The sequence below is a fragment of the Aedes aegypti genome, chromosome 2 (genome assembly GCF_002204515.2).
Source record: "Aedes aegypti strain LVP_AGWG chromosome 2, AaegL5.0 Primary Assembly, whole genome shotgun sequence".
NCBI lineage: Eukaryota > Metazoa > Arthropoda > Insecta > Diptera > Culicidae > Aedes > Aedes aegypti.
Genome location: NC_035108.1, coordinates 359,971,579 through 359,998,780, shown reverse-complemented (window position 1 = coordinate 359,998,780; position 27,202 = coordinate 359,971,579). Strand labels below are relative to the sequence as shown.

At 36.6% G+C, this 27,202-nt stretch overlaps 2 protein-coding genes across 3 annotated transcripts; one reads left to right on the top strand and one right to left on the bottom strand.

Annotated features, from left to right (window-relative positions):
* The first annotated feature begins 284 nt into the window (after positions 1–284).
* LOC5573076 lies at positions 285–3,792 on the top strand. Of its 2 annotated transcripts, XM_021846446.1 has the most exons (4): positions 285–376; positions 486–720; positions 2,846–3,002; positions 3,061–3,792. In XM_021846446.1, the coding sequence occupies exons 2-4, from the start codon at positions 510–512 to the stop codon at positions 3,608–3,610; spliced, it is 918 nt and encodes a 305-aa protein (XP_021702138.1). In that variant the 5' UTR covers positions 285–376; positions 486–509; the 3' UTR covers positions 3,611–3,792. The 2 variants fall into 2 exon arrangements, with proteins under 2 accessions (XP_021702138.1, XP_001660707.1); XM_001660657.2 differs by lacking the exon at positions 285–376 and having other exon boundaries at positions 394–720.
* A 7,622-nt stretch (positions 3,793–11,414) lies between these two features.
* Positions 11,415–25,839, bottom strand: LOC5573077. The gene is made up of 3 exons (XM_021846445.1): positions 25,541–25,839; positions 11,771–11,947; positions 11,415–11,705 (listed from the first exon to the last, which is right to left on the bottom strand). The coding sequence occupies exons 1-3, from the start codon at positions 25,602–25,604 to the stop codon at positions 11,503–11,505; spliced, it is 444 nt and encodes a 147-aa protein (XP_021702137.1). The 5' UTR covers positions 25,605–25,839; the 3' UTR covers positions 11,415–11,502.
* Between the last annotated feature and the right edge of the window lie 1,363 nt (positions 25,840–27,202).

Here is a 27,202-nt window from a genome sequence, read left to right as displayed (position 1 = left end):
GATATGTTTAAGAAAAAACAACTTGTTTTGTGTAATGGTGATAATACAATTGGTTTTCATTGAATAGAGTTTCCATTTTTAGGCGAACGAGGCTTGAATGAAAGTTAACATTTTTGTTAATTTGAAAGCATTTGACTACTTCAAGTCAAGCACGTGGCACAGCTGTAGCCGCTCGATCGAACAAAATCCAATTGGAATTTTCGCGCGCTATCATCGCAACGTAACAGACTGTAGTTTATTCCCCACTGGGCACATTCGCTATCCGTCGCATTCATGCATCGAAGAAAGAAAAAAAGTCGCAGCAAGCCGTCAGTTTGTAGACGTCAAGCGGAGCATCACTTTTCGCCCGTGCGCAGTTTTGCTTCGGCGCTTTGAGGTGAGAAAATTTGAAAATATTTTGATGATTTGTTTTTAACATTTTTGCCGATTTTCGATGGAAAAACTTGAATTTCTCTGCTGTATTTCACCATTTTACTGTGTTTTAGGTTAGTTTTGATTGACTGAGAGGCATGAACCAGCAACAACTGCTGCAACAGCAGCATCAACAACAGCAGCAGCGGCGACGCCAATCGCTGCTCACCAAAAGTGTCCAGGAGGAGTATCTAATTAATCAGGTCAAACTGCATCCGGTGCTGTATGACAAATCGCTGAAGGCCTATCGGAAACCCGGGGCAACGGACAATGCATGGGTGGATATTGCCGACGTTCTCGGCGTGAGAGGTAATTATTTGAACTTAGTAACATTCGATTTCGAAGCGTAGCTGCATCGTGGAGCGCCGCTTCGTAATCTTAGGGTTCATGTAATGTGTATATTGCTGTTTGCATTTGAGCTGCAAATCTTGACTAACTGTGCTTCAAATGTGGTTAAACAAAATAATCAAAGGACACCTGGCAACGAGCATAAATATCACCGCCAACTTAGCAAAGAAAAGCTATCTTTGACACCGCATTTAGTGTGGAAAACCTTACCGCGTTTGATGTTCCCGCATTTGATATTTACGTTTTAAACGCACACAGCATTACTAAGGTCAAAGTACCTTAATACACAGGTAATGGATTCCTCGTTAGTTATATTTTCTTTTTATTCTCAACCTGTATTTCGATTTTTAGCTTTTTTTTTCTTGAATCATCTAATTTTTGCGTACAAGAATTATTAATCTAACGTATGCAATTGGCTTGAAGTGAATTCCAGCTTACGTGAAATTTATTTCCAACTGATTTTTATTCAGTTTTATGGTATATGTGCCAGAGAAAACAACGTAATAATAATATAATTATGTTGGGCTACATGTTTGAAGTCCTAATTTCTGATACACTTATTGAAAAGATTATACTCCCATACAATTTGAAATTCTATTCTCACTAATACATTAACGTTTGCGGGAATTCGCTACATGCGTATTAAGGCACTTTGTATTAAGGAGGCCCATTTTATATAAAAAAACGTAAAAACCGCAAATTATACTTTCCAAATACGTTAGTTTAGAAATCCAGTAGCTGCTGTGAAAATTTGAGCGAAATCTGTCTACTCTAAAGGGTGGGAATCTAAAAGAGCTTGTAGTTTGTATGGAGAAAGTCGACCAACGAGGTTGATGTGAAAAAGGAGTAGAGTAGTGTTTGATTCTTTGATCTTGTCACTTGCTCCTGTGGGGGCTAGCGACGAACACTTGTTCGACATACAATGCGTTCACGAATCTTTTTTACCCAACCCTTTCCCATATCCAAACTCCCACGGTTTACTAGTGGAAGTGCAGAGGACTCAACGGCTTCTTTAAAGCAAGTAACGCGCAACATTCCTTTCCCATTCCCAAATTGACCTGCATTCGGATGCAGCCGGCGTCGTTATTGTTTGTTATAATAAAAAAAGCACCAGTTCTTACACATTGTCTTTGTGGAGGATGCTACTGATCCTGAGTAGTGTCTGTTGGTTCCATGTGTAAGGGCCCATTCACAAATTTCATAACGCTTGAGGGGGTGGGTGGGTGTCCCAACCATGTTACGGCCCATACAAAAATTGTATGATATTCATACAAAAAGTGTTACAAGGGGGTGGTGGGTGTCCAAAAAGGCCAATTTCAGCGTTATGAAATAAATGAATGAGCCCTAGTACAGCTCTTCTTGAAATAAAAGAGTAGCAACTGCGGGCGGTCAATCATGGAAAAAACGGATTGAATTACATGTTCGACTATAGGTGGCGCTTTAGTCGATGAATTTATTTAATTTTTGGGTTTGAAGATTCTTGAATCAATAGAGAAGAAACTACAGCAAACAAGAAGCCTTTTCGTTTAGAAACAAAGTAGTTGTACCTACATAAAAAAAGCCACATATTTTTGTGTTTCACAAATAGATTTTTTCAATTTGTATTTGAACATTTTTGTTATGCGTGAAATACATGACCAGGGTTCGTTATATAATATATTGGAATTATGTCCAGAGCTCAGAGGAGTTCCATAGTGGACAGATCCTAGGGAAACCTTTGAATATGTTCTTCCATCGGATGGAATAAGTTTTGTTCCTTCAAACGTTGATTATTCCGTGATACGATGGCATCATCCTGGAACAAGATGCTTTTCAATCATGATCGTTTTACAAATTTTCAAAATCATTGCATTACATCTTTGACATTCGGTTTGTTGCAATCACTTCTTTATTGATTGTAGAATCTTCTAATCAATAAAGGCAGAAATTCATGGACATGAACTGAGGGTCCAAATGAACAAATTTAGGGGGTGTAACTTATTTATGTAACATTTAACATTATGGGACATCTTGGCCTACACGTACATGAAACCAATATGCCTGGCGCAAGTAACTATCTTTGTTACAACAATATTTATCTTTACAGTGGAGGATTGCAAAAAGCGATGGAAAAGTTTACGGGACACATTTATCAAGTACTTTCGTCAAGAAATTCTGGCGACCACCATGCCGAATCTCAAGCGTAAGAAATGGGTCTACTATGAGCAGATGAGCTTTCTGCGTGGTCACGTTGAGCTTTACGGGTATGCATTCTTCTTTACCTTAGAATCCAGTCGTGGTCATTCATCAACCAATATTCAGAATTTCAGAGACCGACTCTGCCAGCGATAAGGAAACTGTTGTACCGGAATCCACTCGCACCATTCATTTCCAGGAATACGTCACCACCGATCAGTCGGAGTATCTAACGTGTGACGAAGGTGTCGAAGAGCAGTACGACGACGGTAATACCGAATACATCTACGAAGAAGTCGAAGAAGCTCCAGCTGCAACGTTCGCAATCGCAGCAAAAGAAAATCACATGGAAAACATAGAGGGCGACCAAGAAGCGATGTCAACCACTATGATCGAAGAGGGACATGAGTTGGATCTGAGTCAGGAGGAGGAGGTAGTTGGTGAGGCCATAACCCTCTCGAAGGTAGAACCAACGGAGAAAATGTCGGAAATCACATGCCAAGCGGCTTCCATTACCGATCCAGATGAAAGATTTCTGCTGAGTTGTGCACCTGTACTCAAAAGGTTGTCGACGCAAAAGAATGCTCTGTTGAAGCTCAAAATCCAGCAACTACTGTACGAGGTCGAATTTGGTGATAGCGATATGGGTGGCGACAGCAAAATGTTCAGAATGTGATATGATGGGCTCTAGTCAAAGAGGGAGAAGGGAATGATGACAATGTATTTATTTTAGTGTAAAAAAGCTGTGTAATAGAGATGTACATATAAATAAATGGACTTTAATTTATTTGGTATCTCTTGTTTATAGTTGTGTCGCAGTCCATTTTTGTTTGATGTTCTTCCCTTAGGTGAGAGATAGTATAGGCATCACACAAGAAAAGAATTGATAAAAAAATTGTTAATAATAATTGTTGTAAAGTCCGTAGGGTAAAGAACTACTTGGGAATTTCCATGATTCACATTGTCTTTTTTCGGGCGAAATGTCTGAAACTTTGCAGTAAGAAGCACTATAATACGATACATCCCGAATATGAACTCAGCAGCTTTTCAAAAACTTTTCTGCCGGAGCGAAATGTACGACTCGTACTGTAAAAATCATCGAAAATAAAAATTATCGAACTACAAATATGTTTGTACTTAAACTATTTTGTTACCACAAAGTATCGATTTTTTTTTGGAGTTCCTGTGGAAAGTAAAATAGTACACTTCATACCGTTTTGATTCATATTACGGAGCTTCAAATTCCGGACACTCTACTTTGTATGGGAAACATTTCACGCGAAATGTTTCAATTTTTGCTGTTCAAAAGTTCTCAATTTTAAGGCTCGTTTTAGTAAACTTTTTCCCTAAATATCTTTGAAAATTTATAATGCCCAACTACCTTAGATGTTTCTTTGGTGGTTCAACGACTTCGATTGATGATTTGACTGTTCCATTAGTTATTATCATGAGCTGTCCGGAATTCGATTCAAAGTGTCCGGAATATGAGGCAAAAGTGAGGAAGCGTCCGGAATAAGATTCATGAAAAGGCCACTCATTTTGATTTATTTAAAATTATTGAAGTTGCGGAAGCGTATTCTTCACCCACCGTTCGAAAGTAAAGGGCTTCCGACGCTCGATAGCGCTAAGGAATCATACAGAATGATTTATTTTGTATGCTCTATGCTGAGTTATATTTCCCTGAGTCCTTAAGTGTCCGTAATATGAATCAAAACGGTAGTTTTCTAATACCTTTCATAGAACCCGAGATAAACTTAATGTTTTTTCAGTAGTGTAGTTTTTATCTCTGTTTTTCAAATTTTGACGTTTTAATATTTGCTTATGAACCGCGTTTACAACCTACATAGACTTTTAAGGGGGTGAGGGACATGGGTGTAGCCTGGTTTTTTGTTTATAGGGGGAGAAAAGTGGCCCTCACAATTTCATTCTCAAATTTCGCATCGAAACGATCTTTATACTCTGCCTCTGCACCCTTTTTACATGTGCCGCAAAACTTTGCATTACTTACTAGAAAAATTCTGAAGATTCAATTCGTAGTGATCCCTCTCATATGCAATTTTGCTCTGGCTAGTAGGACAACCGGAATCAACCTGAATCCTAGTTCTACATGACCTTTTTTTTCTAGAAATTTCTTCAAAAAGCATCAGTAATTGTCTCGAAGCTCTTCTTGCAATTCCTTTAAGTATAGTTCATAGAATATTTCGACAGTAGATTTCCAGAAGTGTTTTAAAGATTTTTATAGAATCATTTCAGGAATTTTACGAGCATTTCATCAAGAATTTGACTTAAAATGTAAAAAACTTCTAACAGAAAAGCCAAAAAGTAATATTTTTAGAAACTTTCTTTAGTTTCCGTGTTTTCTTTGTGGTCTAAGAGATAATGACATTCGATTAAATGCTTGAAATAGATCTTAGTGACATTCCTGGTAGAATTATAGAAAAATCTCGTTAGATGATTTCTGCAAGAATCCTTCAATAATCTTAGCAATTTGGCAAACATTTCAGAAGTTAAATTTGAGGTTTCGGAAGGAATCTCTATTACAGTTTTGAGAGGAATTTTTAGATTGCCTAAAAAAATGAGTCCTAGGCTCTCTCCATTCAGAATAAGAAAGTTTCAACAAAACGTAATTTTGATAGGCCCCTTAAAAAGCTTATGGAATTATTCAAGGCGGAATCCCAATAAAATATTAGGAGCAAATTTTAAAGGAATGTGTCGAGATATTACCGAAGAAACCCCCGAAAGAATGCAACAAGAAGTTGAAGTAATCAAAGTCATTCCTTAAAAAATAAAATTACTTCCTAGGAATTTCGGATGTAGTTTCTGGACGTGTTCAAGAGGGAATGCAGAAATTTTATCTTAAACGAATACTTTGAAATATTCAATGTACTCAGTATATTTTTGGAACAATAGGGCGATATTCAAAACTGAAAAGGCAATAGATGGCTCTTTTCCAGTGGTAGTAAAAACGAAATCCAGGGGCCTAGATAGCCGTAGCGGTAAACGCGCAGCTATTCAGCAGGACCATGCTGAGGGTCGTGGGTTCGAATCCCACCGGTCGAGGATCTTTTCGGGTTGGAAATTTTCTCGACTTCCCAGGGCATAGAGCATCTTCGTACCTGCCACATGATATACGCATGCAAAAATGGTCATTGGCAAAGTAAGCTCTCAGTTAATAACTGTGGAAGTGCTCATAAGAACACTAAGCTGAGAAGCAGGCTCTGTCTCAATGAGGACGTAATGCCAGAAAGAAGAAGAAAAACGAAATCCTGAAGCAAAGAAAGCACCACGGAAGATGAACTAAACACTAAAAGTTATGTATTCACTTTACACTTGATTTGTAATCACTACTTTTTTTGATCCAGGTTCCTAATTCGTGATCAAACGTCAACATCCCATCGCAAAATCGCTAGTGTTTGGAGGTGATTTTAACCTCCCAGAGGAGTGAGGTGAATGAAATGGCGCGTAAATATATAGTATGAAATCAATAGAAATATTGTACAATTATTATGATATAGGAAAGATCTAACCAGGTGCGATTTTTGAATAGCGCCCAAATCTTAGTAAAAAGATATGAACAAAAAAGATTTTAAACAAGTTTTCATACAATTTTGTGTACATTTTGTTGAAAAACTCGTAACTGTTTTACAAGATTTTTTTACATTTCTAATGTCTTCCACAAAGTTGTTAGATATCTTAAAACGCGTGTTTCTGCTGAACATCGCACTTCTCTATCTCTTAAAGTAAAGACATTATCGATCGATTTGATTTTATTAAGGCTCCTTTGTTTGATAGTAAAAACCCATGAAAAGATGCTAATAGGCAAAAGTTTTTATAAAATGTCGAAAGGGAATATATGGTACTTTCATGATTTGTAAGAGTTGTATGCGCCATTTTGTGCCGGAGGCGGGGGCTAAACTACCGTGGTGAATCATAATCCGGACGATACCAATATCCGGACACTCTGATTGTATTCATAAAATTAAACATGAAATCAAACAAAAAATGTAGGTTTTTAATTTTTATTCATAGCTTTCAATATTGCTCTTCATTTTAATTCATAGTTTCATCTAGTAATCCTTTGCTATGAAATATCAAAAAAAAAAAAAAACAAATTGGCAGCCCCAGTTGGACGTCGTTTCTCCGAAGAACCAAATCCAATAGTGAAGTTTACGACAAGAACGTCAGTGTATGGACCAATAGTTTTCAAGTGTAGTGCATGAAAAAGTGGGAAAACTTGTGCAAATAAGCATTTGTGGTGTGAAAAAGGCTGCCTTGCCCGCTGTCCGGATTTATAGGCTAGTGATCATTAACCCGGACATACCGTGAAAACCTAATATTTATTGAGCATTCGGAAGATATTTTAATGTGAATTGCTGCAAAACTGTTTAATTACATAAAAAAGGTGTATGTAGTTACCAGACCATGGATTTACGCAAGAAAAGTGTTGATATTGTGGCTCATTCCAGTTAACCTAGAATGCAGGCTGTTGGCATGGGGTTCAGGTAAAAATAATTGTAATTCCACTCAACATTTTGGCCTTTCATAGGTTTTTCAACACACGTATGCAAATAACTCTATTATATTGAAGATTTTAAGCTCGATTGACGTGCCTTTAATCAGTTTTTCATGTGTATTGTCAACCAAAACGCTTCTGTCCGGATTTCGATTCAAGACCGTCCGGCTTTTTGGTGCATGTTTCCGGATTTAAGAACACGACATGCTTCATTAATTTAACTTTTTACATGTTAAACTTGTATTTTTAACTGTATTTGTTGACTTAAACTCAAAGTTTTGATGTGTACCTATGTGAATAACAATTACATGTGTACTAATTATGCCAGAAACATATTTAAACCAGCGTTTAAACTTTCGGCGTCGCCTAAGTGTCCGGGTAATGATGCATCACGGTACTCCTCGAAATAAAGTAATTCATGAATACGTTTGTTACTTCAAAAGATAGCCTGCTGATGTAGTGGGCAAAAACACGGTTTTTTCATGACAAACAACATTGTAGAAAACACAAAAAATGTTAAAAATCTTGGAAAAAAGTTATGATAAAAAATATGATTTTTAGGGGCCTTCACATACAACGGCATATATCTCAAAAAGTATAAGAAACAAAGTTGTTTTAAATTGCCAATTCCACAACTTTGCCGAAGACACCATATGTCTCTCTAAATGTTATGAAAAATAGTTTTTCTATCGCACTGCTAGGTGGATTGATCACAAAACTTTTTACACCAAGAAACTTCTCCGAACAAACTATATCGCTAAAATCAACGGTTTGGGCGCTATTCAAAAAGCGCATAATATCGACAAAATAAAACAGTAGCGTGTTGCGCCCCTCTTTGTCTTGTACCAGTCGGATTCGAGGTGCGGGATTGTTGTCCGGCATTCTTACAACGTTTCCTGCCCATCTTACCCTTCCAGCTTTAATGACTCGGTGCTGGGTTCAGCGCAGAGTTGCGTAAGCTCGTGGTTTATGCTTCTCCTCCATACGCCGTTCTCTCAAACTACGCGTACGCCAAAGATCGTCCCAAGTACATGTCGTTCAAAGACTGCATCATTTGGTCATATATCAGAAGAAATAATCAAAATACGGTAAATCCGTAACAGTGAATTAATAGGGTAACGACTGTTTATTTCGTTCTTAAACGCTAACAGTTGGCGCCAGCGGCAAAAAGTACAGACAACAACCTTTAGAACATTCAGTTTCTTTTACTGGTCGCCGAGCGACGACACTGTTGTTTGTATTCCACCCACTGATCACGCTACGCTGGATTCTCAAATTTCTCAAACTTTCAACACAAGCGCATGGAAGAATGGTAGTCGGAGAACTGTCAAAACGTATGGAAAATAATGAAAAACGTTAATTACTTGAAATTAGGAAACTGGATCAAAAAAGTAGTGATTACAAATCAAGTGTAAAGTGAATACATAACTTTTTGTGTTTCGTTCATCTTCTGTGGTGCTTTCTTTGCTTCAGAATTTCGATTTTACTACCACTGAAAAAGAGCCATCTATTGCCTTTTCAGTTTTGAATATCGCCTTATTGTACTTTGTGCAACACCCTTGGTTTTGCGAATATCCCAGGAGCCTGACCCCTAAGAAAGAAGATGTCTTCGGCAAAATTGTTCAGTAGCTCAAGGGCTATCATTATTATAGCCAAAAAAATCGCGATTTTGCCACTAGGCGGCGCTAATGAGCATAAAACATTTTTTTCGCAAATATCTCAGGAGCCTGATTACTTAGAAATATGGCGTCTTCGGCAGAGTTGTTTAGTAGCTCAAATTATTTCTATGTTTAATTCTTAAAGTTTGTGATTTTGTAAAATAATGATAGTCCCTGAGCTTCTGAACAACTAAGCCGAAGGTGTCTGTCTAAAATATCTAGATCCTGTAGTATCCCCAAAACATAAATTTGATGCTTACTAGCGCCACCTGGTGCCACATATCCTATTTCTTGGCTCAAATAATGATAGCCCTTGGTCTACTGAACTACTGTCATATCTGCAAACAAAAGCTTCATGCTCACTAGCGTCGCCTATTGGCTCGAACAATTATAGTCCTTTACTTACTAAACAACTTTGCCGAAGACGTCATCCTTCTAAATGGTCAGGATTCTGAAATATCTACAAAACAAAAGAAAAACTTCCATGCTCACTAGTGCCACCTAGCGGTCAAATTCCGAATTAAATGGGGTACCATCAGATAGCGCTTCACCTCCAAAACAAGTTTACTAAAGACCCCAAGATTCTATATTATCTGAATTTTGATATATACCGATTTCAAACTGTGGTTTACTGATTTCACCGCGTTATAAAAGGCCATACTCTAAATAAAAACTGTCGAGTATTGTTCTTAAGAAGATTCTTGAGGAATACATTTTGGTTTCGTGTCGATAGATATCTTTGTTGCAAAACGATAGCAGATAAATCATAACTGTTGTACAAAGTACAACAACGCGACAGCCCAAAGGTTAATGCTTTCGGTTGCTATAGCAAAGCAGTCTAAAAACCTCACCAACTGTTCAAGATATTCATATTTCTGATAATTTTAATTGTGCACCTCGATGTAACACAATTTTATTTATTAGAATGAGCTCAGTAAAAACAATTATTATTCAACTTCTCGGAAGAAAATGCACTTAGTAAAACATTTCCAAAACAATACTTACTGCAGGAACTGAGCTCTATCTCTTTGAAATTGCTTCCAAAACCTATTACCGGCTATATGGTATACAATTCTATTTATGAGCCTATCATAAATATAGCCATTCTTGGATTCTTATCTTCTCTCACGACCTGAATTACATTTCAGTCGAATGGAAACCGAATTTTTACAACTTACCATATCATGAAACCCGTATAATTGCTGATTTCTCCATTCATATTGGATGCAAATAGTACCCGTTGCAATGAGGCACTAAGCGATGGCGATGATTATCAAAGGGTGACCGCGTGATTAGTTCTCATAAATAATTCATAGCCCGTAAATACGATACACCTAATGATTCAAATTTAGTACCGTTTCGTCTCAAATTCCAAATATTACTCTTATTCCGAACAGAGAAGATTGAAATGGTTATAGTTGATATTTTTACAAGTTTTCAATAAAAATGACATGAATCATAGAAGAAATAATCATCCTGTGGAGAAATTTGGGTGGTACTCTTGGAAAATCTGTATAAAACGTCGAGTGTTCAGAATTTGAGACAAAACGGTACATTCGAGTAGACTAATGAGGTCGGCAACATGGAAAAGCACTCTCAAGTTCCGGTGACCTCTCTCAGCTCTGCTAGAATGTGTGAAGGTGCAAAGCAACACTTTACTGAATATGTCTAAGCTTGTTTCGTATCGTATTGAGGATTTTATAAGCTGGCTATTTTTCATGGGACATAAAATATTTCTTATATATAATTACTGGGCTGGACTAGATCACTAGTGTCTAAGAAATATAAACTTTAGTTAGCTCATGCCTGAAAAAAGAGATGGAGAAAATACTGAATAGGAGGTTATTGTCATTCGAAGTTATGAATCATTCGGGGATATGGAGTTCTGTATGACGGCATTCGGGGTAAAGGGGTAGAATAGCCTGTTTTACTAATTACTTTTTTACAGCATCCCTTGGTAAATTATAAATAAGTGATAAATTATTGGAAGAATTTTTGGAAGAATAGCTGAAAATAAAACTTTTAGAGGAATTTATGGAGGGATCCCTAGCGGTAGAGATCTGAATATATCGCTGAACAAATCTTCGAAGAATCCATGAAGTGTTTCTTTTCGGAATCTATGAAGAAATAACGGGAAAACCTATGAGCTATTTGCGCAAGCATATGTTTTACCACAACGACTTACACCAGAATTGAATGCAAGTAGTAAAAGGAAAAAAGTGAATTGAGAGAACATTTTGCTTGAAAAAAAAAAATACTTCAGAGACCTGAATAGTTACCTGCTACTAGCCCTGATTGAAAACAAAAGCTTACAACACATAAAAGTCTTTATATTTCCAGAGTATAAGTACACAATAGCAAACACGTATCCCAATAATATCCACGTCAAAGTCCTTATCAAACAACTAATCTTAATATGGCGACCATGACCGCCAACCCCAGCGCCACTCCGCTCGTTAGTCGCTCAGCTCCGTTACATTGATCGGACCAGCATTGGCAAACCGTCTCCAGATGGCCGTCATTGTCTGCCACATAGCAGTCTAAATGTGACCTTTCGTAGCCACAATCCCGAATCACCCGGTGGTGTTTGGGTTTCATAACTGCAAAATGCGAAAAATATGCAAATTAGACATTCGATAGATTTGCGCTGCTTCTTGTGTCTTACTGGTAACGGAAATCTTGCGACAGAACGGTTCCCGATTCTGCCCTGTCGGGTCCGGTTCACATTCGTGCAGGAACGGTCGCAGCTTCGTCGAGTTTCTCGTGTCGTTATTTGAGTCAGACTCGTCCAGGCAGTCGATCTTATCGTAGCTGTTACAACGGTAACATTTGAGAGCATCCGCTGCAAAAGGAGAGAAAATAAGAAAATAAAATAAGTTACAAAATCAAAATCAGTTTAGATCTCTTGTATTCATTGATTGAATTTTATTTTATGCTCACGGTACCAATAACATATAGTCAAATAGCACATACCACGTGAAGCAAAGCTTATTGTGTAGAGCTTGACAATATTTGAAGAAAAACTAGTCCTAATTGTTTGCTGCGCGCAGGGCCAGGTTCCCCGGGTAAAATGCATCATTTAAGGATGTAGTATGTAGTGTTAATACACGAATCTATTTGTTTTGTGTTCGTCCTACATGGTGTTGAGCGAGTTTTCATCCTAGATTGTTGGAAAATTTAACTGTTGTCAAACACTACCCAAGCAACCAATAGTTCAGATTTTACTTAAGCAGTGAACTCCACAGTTCACTTTTGGTATGGACCAATGCACGTGTTCACTAATTTGACGTTTGAGCGGTGCCGAATTCACTCGTTTCCATGGTCACATAAATAACACGGCACCGCTCAAACGTCAACTAGTGAACTCGTGCACTGGTCCATCAATCTAGTTCTTTTTCGCTGATTAAGGTGAAGATGCATCGAAGCCAAACCTCAAATTTTCAAGAGCACGGATCTGGAGAACCAGACAACGGTTTGAGCTGAAAACTTAATCGATTGGTAGGCTGACCATAAGCCAACCATATAAAAACGGGACAAATAAAACACAAAAACGGGACAATTTTGAAAGACATACATTATGCGATTGTGCTTCTTTTCCCTGAATTCCAGTTCCCTGAATTCCAGTTCCCCGAATTTTTTATCTTTTATGTCAATCAAATCAATATCTTGATTTAATGGTCAGAACTTTGCTTCTCTTCGGGTAGTAAGATAGTGTTGAATTAGAAAGATCGATAAGCTACCCCAGAAGGAGATATTTGATATGAATTACGTATTGTTCACCACCTTGAAATGCAAAAGGTTATGACAAATACAAGTGTTAGAACTTTTCAAAGAACTGGACTATTAGGGGAAACGGGGTTTTCGGGGAACTAGCATTCTGAGAACAGGCGTTGGGAGAACGACATTCGGGAAATCGCCATACGAGGAAAAGTACCAGAACCAGAAGAGTTTCCTAAAAAAAATCGTTTCACTTTTCAATTTTTCAAATTCAAACGTAATTACATATATGAATAATTATCTTATGAAAATCCAGGAAATCCACCAAAATTTAGCATAAATATGAGTAAAGAAACGCAAAAAGTTAAGCAGAAGCATGTACGGATCAAGTTTAACTCTGTTTGAGAAACTAATAATTGCTTGCAAAATAGATGAGTAAGACAATAAACTCTGAAATATTTCTAAAAACTGTTTGTTCTGTTGTTATTTTCATTTTTTTATTTACTGGTGTTGAAAATTATGTGCCAATTCTCCATTTCCTAAAATACGGGACAATTCGAGCATTTTCCATTAAATGACGGCGACGGGACAGTCCGTCGAGGGGATAAAAACGGTACTGTCCCGTTAAATACGGTACGTATGGTCAGCCTATCGATTGGTCACACGCTGGGGGTGACCAATCGATTAGGTTTTTAGCTCAAACCGCTGTCTGGTTCTCCAGATCCGTGCTCTTGAAAATTTGAGGTTTGGCTTCGATGCATCTTCACCTTAAGAGTATACTACGGATATGAACAGAACTTGATTCTCGGAAAGGTTCACTAATGAACTCATAATAAACTAGAAAGCTCAGAACAAGTTTGAATTGAACTTCTTTCCTACTTGAAGGTGAAAAAGCAACTCAAACGAACTTTATGTAAACTGTAAAGTTCGATTAATTACTTAAACTGTGAGCTGATTAAGCCAAAACATGTCCATTTATCCGAACTGTTGGTTGCTTGGGTACTTTTGCGTGAATTATTATTAATGCGGGGCACGATGTACCGGTTTTTGGGGCAAAACGCACTACAACATTGAGACATGACGCACCTAAACAGAGCTGGGTGAGATTTACCACAACAATGAGGGAAAACGCATCATTGTGTTTTAAATGTAATTTTATTTATCGAAAAGAACATGATTTTTAGATGATTGTCGCTCAAAAGAATACTTTGTTACAGACTTCAAATGACCTAACTTTTATGATTGTAGTTTGCTTTGGGCTGGATCGTTCTGCCCCGCAAAATGGAATGTATGTTGCCCCAACGGAGAGCTTAACGCGTATAGGCCTGAGTGAAAACAAAAATACTAAAAACCTAACCGCTCAGCGAATTCTTAACGGATTCAAATATTTTTTGTCAGTATACTGGAACACATATCTAGTATTTATAAGTGGGTAGAGGAACTCGGAAATATTTCTGTGGTCGGAGTTATTCCGGTGGGTAACTGGGTCAAGTGGGGTTAAAAACGGCTATATTTTGGGACATGCTAGATTATTTTTATTTATTTGCAATGACATCCATTAGAATTTGAATTAATTATTAAGATCTGATATTTAACGTTATAAAAAAAGAGTTTGGGACCGTTTAGAATGTACCGAATGTGGCCACTCGGATCTAATACTCGAAAGAACTGGTTATAGATTTGTTCGATACTAAACCGTTTCAGTTCTCGAAAAGTAGAAATCAAACATAATAGGCCACTAAAATGCGTTCTCATAAGCTTGGCACATATGTTTAGATACAAATTGGCCTCTTTATAATAAATTTGAAGCTTCCTCGAGACCCGAAAACGTTCATTTATAGGAATAATCAAATACAGGACTCATGGTTATACATTCAATCGTTTCTCAAAAGGTTTACACTGATACGATTTACCTAAGATTCCTTGATATAGTGGCCACATTATAGCCGATTCCGGAAATTATCTGTGACTTGAAATTTGCCTACCGCCAAGGGCACAAACGCACAGCACACTTTTCACCCGACCTGACCCAATGACCCACCGGAATAACTCCGGCCACTGGAACATTCCCGAGATCCTCTGGTCACTTTTCGTAACTAGATATGTGTACGAGTAAACTGACAAAAAAATATTGAAATCCGTTATGTATTCGCTGAGTGGTGTGAGTTTTAGTTATTTTGCTTTTACTCAGGCCTATAAGGGCTAACAGAAAATGTTATGAATAATAGAAATCGTTGTGTTATTTCGCCGAATCATCTCATCAACAACTAACCCAGTCTCTAATTATCTGTTTTATGGTTAAAGATTGTAAATTTGTCAATTAATCATTTTCAAAATAACAAATGAAATGATCGGGAAAGTTACATAAGAATCGTGCTTTTCGAACTAATTGTTTTATCTCCCTGTTAAGTTTTCAACATGTATCAAATCTACAGGGTGTCAACAATTTGCAACGTTTCATCATTTTGTAAACTTGTTTATTTTAGAAAAATTGACTGGGTGCGTTTTTCCCCGACAGTGCATATTACCCCAGGAACCCCTACAAATGTGGGGGCCCGGGTAAAAATTTCATTATCACAAATCAGTTTAAACTGCTGGACGTTTAACTTTCTTTCAATTCAACTGAGTTGTTGGACATGATCCGAAGCGTTTACACTTTCAATTTGCGTTCAATTCAGATTCATTCAACTGTATTGCTCGTTTCACTTTCCTCATGTAAACCCCGCATTACACACTTAAGGTGAAGATGAATCGAAGCCAAACTTCAAATTTTCAAGAGCCAAATCTGGAGAACCGAACACCCGTTTGAGTTGAAAAGCTAATCGTTTGGTCATCACCAGCCAGTGACTAATCGATAATGTTTTCAGCTTAAACGGATGCTTGGTTCTTCAGATTTGTGCTCTTGAAAATTTGAGGTTTGGCTTCGATTCATCTTCACCTTAAATTCAGAAATTGACCTCGATAAACTCCGATTCGCCGATAACTCAACAGCTGATATCTCGGTAATCATTTGCCGAAACTCGGTAAAACTTTTACCGAGATCTCGGTAAACGTCTACCGAAGCGCTCTGTGAGATCTCAGTTCAAAATTGGGTAACGACTAAATATCTTCAAAATAGGAAGTTTGAAGTTCTCATGCCCAAAAATAGAGGCCAAGACCAGACAGGGACCGAATAGCAAACAAGAAAACAAAAAAAAAAAAAAAGAAAACAGGAACCATGAGCCCAGCCAACAATTTGACTGCCATATTGAAATTGGAACTAAATTACGCATGCATGCATAGGGGAAGACGGGGTAAGACCGCCCGCCTAAGCAATTTAATTCGTATGTCAAAGTTTGTCAAAGGCGATGTATTTGTGAAAAAATATGTATATCTTGAAGCTTGCAAAAGTGATTTCTCATCATGATTATTTTTAGCGACGGGGGAAAAAAGCCCACCCATGGGGTAAAAGCGACAACCACGATATTCGTACACAATTTTGCGAAAAAATATATCAGTTCCCTGCAATTCTAAAAAATATAATGTTTTATAAATTCTACAGTGATTAACTTTGATATTGAATCATTTTTAGGGTTAATTATTTAAAAACCTTGAGAAACCATTTTTTGTTTAAATGTGCGGATTTTGCTTGTATTTTTAACAAAAGTGATTTCATTTTACTTAGATTGTAATGTACAACGTAGCTACAACTTTCAAAATTGTTCATACATTTTATTTGGTATAAATTAGAAGTGGCGGTCTTACCCCAACAACAGTGATCGGTTTTACCCCACTTGCGCAATTTTCACAACTAAGGCCTTATTTCAAAGCTAAATATTTACAATTCAAATTTCACCTCACTGAAGCATATTTTTCATTTCTGTGAAGGCATGGACGCACACCAAAAAAATTTTAGCTTTACACGTAACGCAATTTTAGCCTCAATCATGCAAAGCCATTTCTCATGTATTATTCAATGATAAAACCCATAAACACATCTATTATATCCTACATTGTTACCAAAATCCTTAATATTGAACGCGAAACGTCTTTTCTCAAAGAATGTTGCATGCAAAACGGCTCGGATTACATGATTTTCACGCTGAAAATTCTATCATAAATAATGCACATGGCATGACAAGCCGTCGATCCATCCATGTGCATTTTTTATGACAGAATATTCAGCGTAGAATCATGTAAACCAAGAATTCTTGTTTGCAATTTCACTTTCAAGATGCAAGAAAGCATGCAACATTGGCGAATTTTGGATGTAAGATCATGAAATGTTTCAGTTTCACTCAAGATTGCCAACATTTTTGAATGCAATGAGACAGTTTACATTCTTTATTATTGAATATGCAGTTATGATTCGTTTTACATGATTATAAAAAATATTTACGTGCCATGTAAATTTGAGATTTTTTTTTGCTGTGCGAGTAATTTGTTTTGCTTTTACAAAAAAGTCCCTTCCGAAATCCATAAGCGACCATCTATTAAATTTAGATCAAATTCAATATCGACGAAAAGAAAGTTTGTTTTTAGTATTTGATATAAAAAAAAAATGTAAATATCACACTGAATGCTTTAGAATGTCAAAAATCATTGTTTATGCAAAGTGCTTGGTGAACTTTTAAGGAAATCGCCATTTTCATGCCAAATTTAAGGTGGTCCGTCTTACCCCGGCGGGCGCTCTTACCCCGTCTTCCCCTGAAACCGAAGAAATCGTACACGGTAAAAAATCAGCACGTTCGATTGAATAGATTGATCACTTGACTCAATTCAAAACACCAATCACCATGATTTGAAGAGTTTCAACTTTGGATTTGCTCTACTGTCTCTAGAACTAGACTCTGAAGTGAAAAGTCGTTGATTTTGAACATCATGTCTTTTGTATGAGAGCAATCATTGACAGCTCGTTGTAGAAAGTGATTGAGATCAATTCAATCGATTTCAACAGATGCGAGTTAGTGTTGAGGTAAGACACTAGACTTGCACTCCGAAGGTTGGTGGATCAAATCTGGGTCAGGCGGATATGTTTATTTTAACTTTTTTTTATTTCAAATCAAAACATGCAACGTTGAATTCAAGTGCTGTTACCTTGATTTTGTCAAGATTCAACAGTAGTGCAAATCCAAGTGCAGAACTATTGATAGCATGGTGTCTATTTTTTACCGTGTATTTACTGCTCAAAAAAGGCATATACATACCAGAGTGGAGGCTATATATAGGCATCAATCTGATTGCAACAATTACTTGCGACTTTATATACGACTGTGTTCAAAAACAACTGATTTAAACGATTTTTAAAATCAGGATATACGACAAGATGAAATAATATTTCTGCGATCCTATGTAGTCATATACGAAAAGGTTTTGAACCGAAAAAAAATCTAACCGGAATCGAGCCTGGGTCATTTGATCGTTACCAGCGCCCTAACTGTCTGTGTCACTTTAACAAGTTAAAATGATTCTGTTTAATTTGAAACAGTAGATGTAAAGAAATACAATTGGAAGAGTCGACTACTTGGGTGTTGAGTAGCAGCATAATGATAAACTTTATTGAAATAATTCCAAGTTTTGTTGCAAACTGCTTAATTTATTTGAAGCACATTTTTCATATTTAAATAATGATAAAATAAAAATTTTGCGACAAATATATCATTATACTTTAAAATTCTGTACACATCATTACGAAAATTTTGAGATTTACGGTGGATACAATCATTTTTGTGCATTATAATTGCAACAAAGCAAAACTCATCAGCGATATAATTATCGACTATAACGATTTTGCTCCCATTGTTTAAAAGCAATTCAGAAGAAATTTGTGCATTTTTACGATTTTATAACTCCATTTACGATTGTGTTCATCCCGTTCTCGTATATATAGTTGTGTTCAGAATAATATTAGGGAAAGACGATTTTCATACAAAATGCTCAACTTTGACATGCTGTAACTTTGTTTCCGTTTGAGCAAGCGGCATGAAATTTTAACAGACAACTAAAAATGCTCAATTTCATTATCACAATTTTTTCCGAGTACCGCTTAAAAAGTTAAGCACCAGGTGAAATCGCTCAAAATTATAGTAGTATGATTAATTTAAATATCTGCTGTATTTTGTGTTTTAAACTCTTCTTCAACGATTTCCAGTCAAGCTACAATTTTATAAACAAGCCAATTTTTACAAAATTGTTGGTCAGAAAAAAATTACAAAATTAAAACTTCTATTATTTTGAGCGATTTCACCTCGAAATACACTTTTGAACCGGTACTGTAAAGATTTCAAATTTTGTAATAATGAAATTGAGCATATTTGTAGTTATCTGTTAAAATTACATGCCAATTGTTCATAAGAGAAGAGAGTTACAGCACAGACAAACAGACGTAACACATAGAAAAAAAAATTCAAAATCCATCGCCCAGTTTACACCATTATCATCTGGTGAGCATGTTGCACGAAAGGGTGTTTCGTGCAACAAGACCGGCAGATGGTGGTAGTGTGAAACGTCAAACGCGAAGAAAAACGATGCGCGCGCCTCTGGTTGTGAGATTTGTAACATAACGAATTTGAAATGATCGTTAAATACGTGGTCGATGGAAATTTCGTCAGTGTTACGTCTGTTTGTCTGTGGTTACATCATGACAAACTTGAGCATTTTGTATGGAAATCGGCTTTCACTACTATTATTCTGAACACAACTGTACGAGTTCAGTTTGACAGGCTTGATCAGTATACCTACATCACGTTATTGATGATTAGTTTGATTTCAATTGCAATTAAAAACATATGTCGTGGCCTTACGATGATTTTCATGATCGAACATGACCAGATATACGACATTTATAGACGGATCCGTGTGAACTAAACTGTTTATATATTTACGAGTTTATCTAATTCTATCCGATATCGTACGATTCTTTACACTCACTTATAAGATTTGATATGATGCTGAGAAACATAGTTGTATAATGATCGCATATATAGTTTTATATCATCCTTGACAGTTCATATACACATCAATAAAGGATTCCGATAAAGTTTATCTAGATATATGATTTTGATTGTTTATAGATATCATCTTCTTCTTGGCATTACGTCCACACTGGGACAGAGCCTGCTTCTCAACTTAGTGTTCAATGAGCACTTCCACAGTTATTATCTGAGAGCTTTCTTTGCTAAAGTTACCATTTTTGCAATCGTATTTCGTGTGACAATTAAGACAATACTCTATGCCCAGGGACGTTAAGGAAATTTACATTACGAAAAGATCCTGGACCGACCGGTAATCGAACCCAGACACCTTCAGCATGACATTGCTTTGTAGCCGTGGATTCTAACCGCTTGGCTAAGGTAGGTATATTGATATACGATGTCTGGTTTGCTGGGGTGTTTTCATAAGACTGAGACCGGTCATACTCTAAGAATATTTCGAAGAGTTTTTATTGTGACATTACAGCAATACTTCTGTATGTGTTTTTGATAAATCAATTCGTGTATACTCCCAAATACTCAAAATACTAATTATTTTACGAACTTCCCATGGAATTCATCCAACAAATTTTTCAATATATTTTCAGGAATTCAATTGTTTTTCAATGATAGTCCCAGAAATTTCTCCAGATTCCACCATGCATTCCAGACTTTATTTTTTCACAAAAAAATCTACCGATATTTATCCACTGATTCTTTTATTGATTTTCCTATGATTCTCTCAAATAATTTATTTAGTAATGCTTCCAATTAATCGTCAAAATTTTTTTGAACAAATCTCAGATAAAAGTGTTACAGAAATCCTTGATGATCTCCTGCAATAATCTCTGAAAATGGCTTGTTATGATAATCATTGAAGAAAAATATCAATGAAATCCCTGCATAATACATTGCAGGTGTTTTTGAAGGCATTCCTAGAAAAAAAAGAAACATTCCCTGGAATAATTATTGGGGGAATTCTTGGGAAAGTCCGAAATGTTTTTGAAGGAATCCATATGAAAATGTTTGGAAGAATTACTGGAGGAAACATCGGCATTGCTGTTCCTTGTAGAGTTTCCTGGAAAAACCCACAGACAAACATCTATCTATATAAATAAAAATGGAATGGTGTTTGTATGTCACGAAATGGCTTACGAACGGGTCAACGGATCTGAATGATAGTTTCTCAGTTTTGTTCGTCAAGGGTTCCGACGTGTTTGTGTGTATAAAAATCCCAGGATATTCACCGGGAAAGTTGAAAAAAAACAAGCGCGAACGAAACTGTCATTTTATATGGGACGATCAAAAGCGTTTTTCAACAGCCTACTTGATGGCAAGGCGAAGTTTGCCGGGACCACTAGTCTTCAAATACATTGGGATAAGCCTTTGAAGGGATGTTTGGAAAATCTTAGTAACAACTGTAGATATCGGTAAAATAATTTGTAGAAAAGTCTTCTTAGCATGTTCGATCCAATTACCAACAAAACTATTCATCAATTGAAAGTAAATATAATTTGCGTGTACCGTAATTTTGGGTGTAATTGATCACACAGCGGAACACGTTTTTGTCTCAGGCACCAAAATACCGCTATTGACGTTAATAAAAGCTGCTGAATCCATTATCGTTTTCAGAAACATCATAGCACGTCTAGTTTTCGAGATATTGACTGTTGGAAATGCAAAATTTTACTATTTCAGCCAACTTGCATTGCAATTTATTCGCTCAATTTGCCACAAAATTCAAACTTTTTGTGTATAACAATTATTATCAACAAAGCTCATAATACATTCGATGTTCAAAAGTTGTTTTTCGAAAAGAATTGTATTTTGCCGTACAGAAGAAACGATGAATATTGTATGGAGACTGCTAGCATATTGGAAAAATTGATTTAATTTAAATTTATTCGTGCGATTTTGACAAAATTACATCTAAATTGAAAGTTCAAAGTGCATGTTTGATGTATTAGATCACAAAGAAGTTTGATAAATCATACCTAGAATTTCATGTTAACATCAATGAAAACAGTATGTTATACAACTTTGGTGACCTGTAGCTAAAAATTGTAACGTGCTGGAACATTTCTGAGAACAGCATCATATACAGCAATCCCAAATCTACTAGGGACACATAATTTGTTCCTTGAGACACGAAAAAGTGTCATTTAGGTTACGCTCTTCCATTTCCATTTTTCGTGGTTTTTCGGATCTGTTTTCTATAACGTCATCAATGTCAAACAACTAAATGCAGGAAATTGAGTACGGCGGTGAACCTCATTTTAGTGCTAAAACCATCTGTGATATAATCAATCTGATGATCCTATTTCGGGATGAAATTGAACGCTTATCAATGCGATTATTGGTAGTTTTCAAACCAACTATATATATTTAATTTGGTTTCCTTAAGCCGAAGCTTGTAAAATACTTAATAATATAATATTTTGTGAAAATAATATATAATCAAAAATACCGTGGAAAACGCTGAAATGAAGGCAACCCCAAAGGATTTTGATAATATCTAACAAAAATTCAACTATTTTAATGAATTCAACAAATTGGTACGAATTTTGATGATAATATATTTTATGGGATGCTTCAATTCTCACAAATTTTCAGAAGTGTGAATTTCCAAATCTTTTTTTAGAACTAGAAGTTTATGGATGTTCTACAATATCACACCGAACGCTATTCTGGAGCTTACATTATTTTTATAGAAATAAACATTTTTCAGCTCAAATAACTTCACAACATAAAATTCGACAAAAGTTGAGACAAACAATGTTGATTTACTACAGCTTACATTGATATTGGAGTTAACTAAGAACTAAATTAGGGACCTTCCTTAGTCAAGTGATTAGAGTCCACGGCTTCAAAGCAATGCCAAACTGAATGTGTCTGGGTTCTACACCTATTCGGTCTAGGATCTTTTCGTAATGGAAATGTCCTGAACTTCCCTGGGCATAGAGTATCATCGTATCTGTCATACGATAATAAAGCTCTCAGTTAATAACTGTGGATGTGCTCGTAAGAATACTAAGCTGAGAAGCAGTCTCTGTCACGAGGACGTAATGTCAAGAAGAAGAAGAAGAAATGAAATCGTGTGACACTTTTATCAATTTCACCCGAACTTACGGTACTTATGTATTAGCAGACAAACATCACTTTTATTGAGGCATTTCGCTTGCTATATTATCACATCAATTATCACCTTCGGTTGGTCACACCTAATAAAACTTTGTCTCTAAATATTTGTCGTACCATTTTGACAACAATCAGCATCCTCGTCGGACGCTGGTTATATTTTGATATCATATTTATCACTTGTTGTACGAGACGCACGTGCCGCCTGCTCTGAGGAAGTCCAGATTGCTATCAGCGCTATCACCCATATGACATCATATTGTATTGTGCACAACAATACTTTTACTTTTTTTTATCTTATTTTACCAGCTACGCTCATTGTTGGTAATAAAAACATTGGTTTTTATCTGCGAAAAATTTTACGAATGTCATAGAGTAACATAGATCACAGTGTCTATAGGAGAAAACATTATCTATAAAAAAATAAACAAAATACATGCTTGGACCCTCCCCTTTCATTTCTCGCATATCTTATGATCTCGCCCTCAAAGCCATTGGTAACCGCGTGTGTAGCTCGTTGTTATTAAGTAAAGGAATGGACCAATATACAAACTATCACCACTGGGCGATAGAGGAGGATCTTCTCTTAATCGTTGTTTTGTTGAATAACGTGTAAACACATTAGTTTGTATGGTAACAACAAGCTACACACTTGGTTACTAATGGCTTTTATCTTAAATTAACGAAATTTAGAAATATACATAAAAGCCAATCAGAATCCGAAGCAGGAAAGCTGTTGGGCTATATTATGGGATATGTATGTGGCTACAAACATTTCTGAAGCGTTCACATGAATCCACATATTTTTTTGCAGAAATCGTTCCCATACCTACATTATAAACGCTACTCACAAAAATTCTGCCCGTGTCATCTGCAATCGATCTGCAGAGGATTTACTCAATATCTGTGTAGCAGATCGAAAAACAATGTGATAAGCTCGTTTAATCAACACCTCACTTTCTTACACCACATCAATCTCTCCTATTGTCATGTAGGTAAAGCCAATGCGGGTCAACACGTCTAGGTGAATTTGGAATTTGTTGGATCGCGTGTGGTTTTGAGCCACTTCTAGCTGGTTTGGGTCGGTTACGTCTGCCCAGTTTGGGATCGGTTAGGTTGCCTATATGCTGCTATGCGGCATGTAACGAAATATATTCCTGACCCGTTTTCACGGTTGGACACAAGCATAAACAAAAATACAGAAAAAAACGCGTCCACGAACCGGTGAATGAACTGCAAGAAACTAGATAAAGCTGGATGGATCGAAATCTTCACGCTGCACCTTGTATGCTTGTCATCATCGGCTATCGGGATGGGTAAGTTGAAATTCACTTTCGTTTCAGCTGCCAACTAATACTGAGGGGGTAATAAACTTTTGAGTTTGAAGAAACTAAAAAATCTCGGGATTACTTAATACTGGGTTTGAAGTTGTAATATGCAAATTAGTTCGGGTTATCGGCCACAAGCGTGGTTTTGATGGTATAAAGTACAAGTTAAGCGCGTTACGAAAGATCAAACTTATTGGTCTGTTGAGCCTAGGGGAGCCCAATGGGTTCTGGTGTCAGGAATGTAATATCCACCACAATAATCATATTTCTCACAAATCTACACTACGAGATTTCTATTTTTACTTAATCAATATTAAAAATTTCGATTTATTATGGCTCATATTTAAATTTACTTCAATTAATTCCTTCAATCATTTGTTTATGAAATTTTCAAATTAATTTTGGAATCCCATCAAACATTCTTAACCCGCAAAGGCGAAAGAAAAAAAAAATACTAAAATGATTACCCCTCAGCGATTACTTAACAGATATCAATTATTTTTTGTCAGTACACTCGTACACATAGCTAGCTTCTCAAAGTGGCCAAAGGATCTCGAGAATTTTCCTGTGGTCGGAGTTCTTCCAATGGGTCACTGGGTCAGGTCGGGTGAAAAGGACATGTGCCCCTGTAGGAAGGCAAATTTCATGTCACAGATAATTTCCGGAATCGGCTATAATGTGGCAGCTATATCTTGAATTTTTTACAAAAACGCATCAGCGTGAATCTTTTTAGAAATGATTGAATTGGATAACGATGTGTCCTGTATTTGATTGACCCTTCAAATTACCACTTTCGGGTCTCCGGGACGCCTCAAATTTACAAAAAGTGGCAAATTTGTATCTAAACATATGTGCCAAGCTTTTGGGAACACATTTTAATGAACTATTTCTAAGAGTAGATGAAAAAACCGAATTTAGTACTACACCATTTAATTCCACTAGAGTTTGTATCCTTTGACAGATACGCGTATTTCGACCTCAACTGTAAGGCCGTCTTCAGTGTCGTGTACTAGACTCGACTTCGGATACACAGTTAAATTTGAGCACCTTCTCAAACTTTGATTAACATGCACATTTACGTTTGATCACAATTATATTTGATACACCTTTGTCCTTGAACTGTAAGCACCAATTGGTTAGAAGACGCAGTGATCCAACAAAAATGTGCATTTTTTGAGAAATGTGCAAATTGGTTTGTTTGTATTATTTGATGCCCAATCTATAATATTCAATTTATAAATCTGTCCATAATATTTTGACTAATATTTTACACAAGAACTCTACTATAGATTAATTATTTACCTTTCGCGATCATCAATAATGCCACTACCAGCAAGCACGTGCATTTAACATTCATTTCCAACATTTTGATCACACTTAACTTTGGTTCTTCACTTTATTCACACTGGTTATACTTATTACTTATGCCTTAAAATGCAACGTTCCACTCACTACCAATAGCTAGCACTGAATAACTATCCCGCGCTGAATTTGAAATTCTAAAAACCTCCAATGATCACCAATAATCACGCACACCCCGCAGCCACGCATCGATCAACCCACAACCTCAGCGGGCAGTTGAAAATAGACTGATTTTTCCATCCGATGTTGCCCTCTCAACCTGTTGAGCTCCCGAATGTTTTGGCAGCACCATCGCTATCATCATAGTCGTCGTCATCAAGCATCATCATCATCAAGCATCATCGCCATTGGTGGACAGAAAAGATAGCATCAAGCGTGATGGTCAACACTAACAACCCAACATTGTTTGAACAGGAAAAACGCAATTATAGAAACAGAATTGGATAGCGATACAGCAGCCGAAATATCTCATTATCATCCGAAAATTAATTTGATGGCTGTGGAACCTCAACGCGGAATGTAACAACGAAAAGCAGCTCTTAGAGCATTTTGAGCTATGTTTTGAATTAGTTGAGACAAAAATGTGTTCGACATCTTTACTATTTGGATATTATCTTCCAGGTAAACGTCCTCATTGCAGCGCAATCCAATGCAACGTGAGCACCGTGAAATGGTGTAGCTTAGAAAATGGAAGAAAGTCTGAAAGTTCTGCATTCTTTTATTTTATATTTTTAAAACAAGTACTGGTAGTTGAAAGATTGCATAGCGGTTTATTTTGAATGCACCTATATTTTTTATATAATGGAAGGTCGATTTTTGGGTAAACTTTGATAATGGCTTTGTTAGTAAAGGTTCGTAGCCACCGTGGAAAAATGGCCCCACTAGGTTTTCAAAGCAAAATAATAAAAATATCTTCAAGTACTTAAATTTGACACATTAACGTTTAAAAAAACTATGGGAAATGGAATAAAGCATAAGCATAAGCATTGATGACCGTACAATTCGTTTATGCTACTCCGTGATTGACAGGAATAATCAAAATTGCACAGGGAACCAACAGAAGTAGCTTGGGAGTAGCATACCATCTACAATGTACAATTTCGAGGACTCCAAACTCAGTAATGTCAATAACTGCGCCGGCCACGTCCTTACGATCATCGGGGAAGGGAAAGAATGTTAGTGTGACGTCCATTGCTACTAGAGACCGAGATCACCTCTGCATCTCCATGGTTTTCACAGGAAAGAGTTTTGTTAGTGGGAGGGATCATAAGCTACATGCTCAGGATTCACCTTGGTAAGTGTTGCGATTCATATAGCCTCGTTTTATATAAGTTATCTATCGGTGCGTCGACAATTTTAATGTCGAACCGTTGAAAAATTATTTTTGGTAATTGCGATAAATTTGTACAAGAATATGTAGAAGTAGTTCATTTTTTAAACAGGAATATAGGCTTATGCCGACACTTACAGTGATGAACCATCCATAGTTTGTTTAACAGGATTTGTACTTGCACAAGCATGAAACGAACTCACCGGTTGGTAATCCATCCTTAACTGAAGTCACAATTTCGGCTCAACAGTATTTAAATGTTTAGCCGAGAA